Below are 2154 nucleotides of genomic sequence, written 5' to 3' on the forward strand. Positions count from 1 at the left end.
GGACGAATCCATGGTCAGCAGGTTGACCACCTCCTTGCGGATAGAATATAGTACGATCCAATATCAATACATCTCTTCCATCTTCTCCCTGCAGTTCAACTATTCTCAGTTATAACCACAATCAATGAAATCAATTTTTAAATTTCGAGAGGCTTCGTTCTTCACAAACCTTGAAATGCGAAAGGAGTGTGGCAGTGGATTGAAGCTTCCACATGTCATCGTAGTAATCCAGCTTCGTCGGAATCTCACTCTTTTCATCCATCATCAAGCATCCACCGATGATTCCTTTGATTTCTGTCTCGCAATTAATATGAAACGCCGGTCACCGGCGGCGCCACCTTAACAGAGACCAAAAGTAAAGCAAACACCTACTCCCACTAAATTTTGACACGTGGCATTAATATTTACCTTTGATTTTGACTTGGTCAAACCGCCAATTTATGGAAATTGGATACATTACGGATTTGAGTGGATCAATTTAGGTATCATAATCATAATATTAAATAAGCGGATTCGAAAAATATAAATGATTATTAATTATATTTCAGTACAAAATATTTATATACGACTAGATTATAATTAGTTAGTTAAAAACGGCTTCTTTAAAGATCAGAATAAATTAGTTAGATCTATGACAGATCCTTGTAAAAGTAGAAAGAAAACGTGGTGGGTATTTCTCACATGTTTCTGTTTCCTATAAAAACAGAGAACGCTCTTATCTCTTTCTTGAATTCTTGACTCACACAAGAACAAGAAGGTTTGGTTTCTCCTTCAATGGCTGATTTGGGTGTCATCAATAACAAGAAGCAGATGAAGAAGAAGAAGAAGAAGCAAGTAGGTCAGGATCATGTGTTCCCTTCTTCTTGTTCTTTCTCTTCTGGCATAAAATTCCTTCCGAATGAGTTGTTGGTGGAGATTTTCGGGAAGGTGGCATCACAATCCATTGTTGATCTGTGCAAGGTGAAACTGAGTTGCAAGGAATTTCTCCAGGCGGCGGAGAACGATCACGTGTATCAGCGTGCATCCATGGAGAACTTTTCCCTCGTGCCACTTCCATGGTTCACCGAGCAGAAAGAATGTTGGTTCTTGAAGCGGTGTAGAGAAAGTGGGAATTTGGAGATTGCATATCGCGAAGGAATGGTGGAATATTTCAGTTCCGGCGACGTTGATCGGGGTCTTGAGAAATTGAAGAAGGCTGCAATGAACGGCCACGATGAAGGAAAGTATGTTTATTCAATGATTCTGATGTGCAGCGATAAAGAGAGAAAACAGGGACTTGAACTGTTTCTTACGTTGAATGCGTCCACGTGCATAAGAAGGTGTAGAAAGAGGGTTAAGTATTTTGTTAGGAGCATGTGGCTCAATAACATTCCTATGCTTAATCATCATTCTTTCTTGTGTTCTTCCACCACATGCCAAACCAGTGGCAAAATGATGCTCAATTATAATCTTAATCTTTCAACAAAATGGTGGTCTTCCTCCGATCAAGATCAATGGCTTCGTACTATTTCCTGTCACTACTGCCTTGCAGATTATGAACTACTTTTATTTTCCCAAATCTTCCAACCACATTATTAGGAAATTGTGAAAAACATTCCAATATAATTATAAATTATATAATTAGGAAATTGTGTATTAGTTTCAAAATTTCATAGTGCTGATTATGTTAAGTTTTGCTCCCCTATGTACACTATTTTCAATTCAAGGTAATTAATGGCAAAAGATACATGTCTTAACTATTTTCCAGGTTGAAGTAGTCACTCTTCTAAGAGATTTTTTTGCTTGCATGAATATCGATCTAGTTGTTTTTTTCGTAGAATAATGGCATATATTATTTTATGATTTTTTACACATGAATTATATATTATAATTAGAATCTCTCTCTTTTAAACTTTATAATTAGTTTGATAGCGACGATTTCCTTCTTATTTGGAGTAGTTTGGTGGCTGTGTAATCATGACAGGTTCATTGTTGCCGAACATATATATACCTTTCTTTTATGGAGTGTAGTTATAGCGGTTACGTACATAAAAGGGATCTTCTTTAGTTTTTTCGTATACGCATCTACACACATTTATGGTATACCAGAATAAAAAAGAAAGTGTTCTCAAAGATTTCTGTAATATATATATAAAATTAGAAATTCAGGTGCAG

The 2154-nt window shown here is 36.4% G+C and overlaps 2 protein-coding genes and 1 long non-coding RNA gene across 3 annotated transcripts in view; 1 reads left to right on the forward strand and 2 right to left on the reverse strand.

The window, feature by feature from the left end:
• The window catches only part of LOC107638574 (alanine--tRNA ligase), a gene marked incomplete in the record, with an annotated part of 3080 nt that extends 2685 nt beyond the window's left edge, over positions 1-395 (reverse strand). Inside the window, 2 exon segments of the mRNA XM_016341914.2 lie at positions 1-88; positions 170-395. Coding sequence (XP_016197400.1) covers positions 1-88; positions 170-265 — 184 coding nt within the window.
• LOC110263537 overlaps positions 1-2154 on the reverse strand; it is a 13001-nt gene that overhangs the window by 8008 nt on the left and 2839 nt on the right. The window lies entirely within an intron of this gene.
• LOC107638563 (putative F-box protein At1g67623) lies at positions 637-1670 on the forward strand. The gene has a single exon (XM_016341903.2). It carries the CDS (start codon positions 775-777, stop codon positions 1576-1578), a length of 804 nt encoding a protein of 267 aa, XP_016197389.1. The 5' UTR covers positions 637-774; the 3' UTR covers positions 1579-1670.

The sequence above is a fragment of the Arachis ipaensis genome, chromosome B01, assembly GCF_000816755.2.
Source record: "Arachis ipaensis cultivar K30076 chromosome B01, Araip1.1, whole genome shotgun sequence".
Classification (NCBI taxonomy): Eukaryota; Viridiplantae; Streptophyta; class Magnoliopsida; order Fabales; family Fabaceae; genus Arachis; species Arachis ipaensis.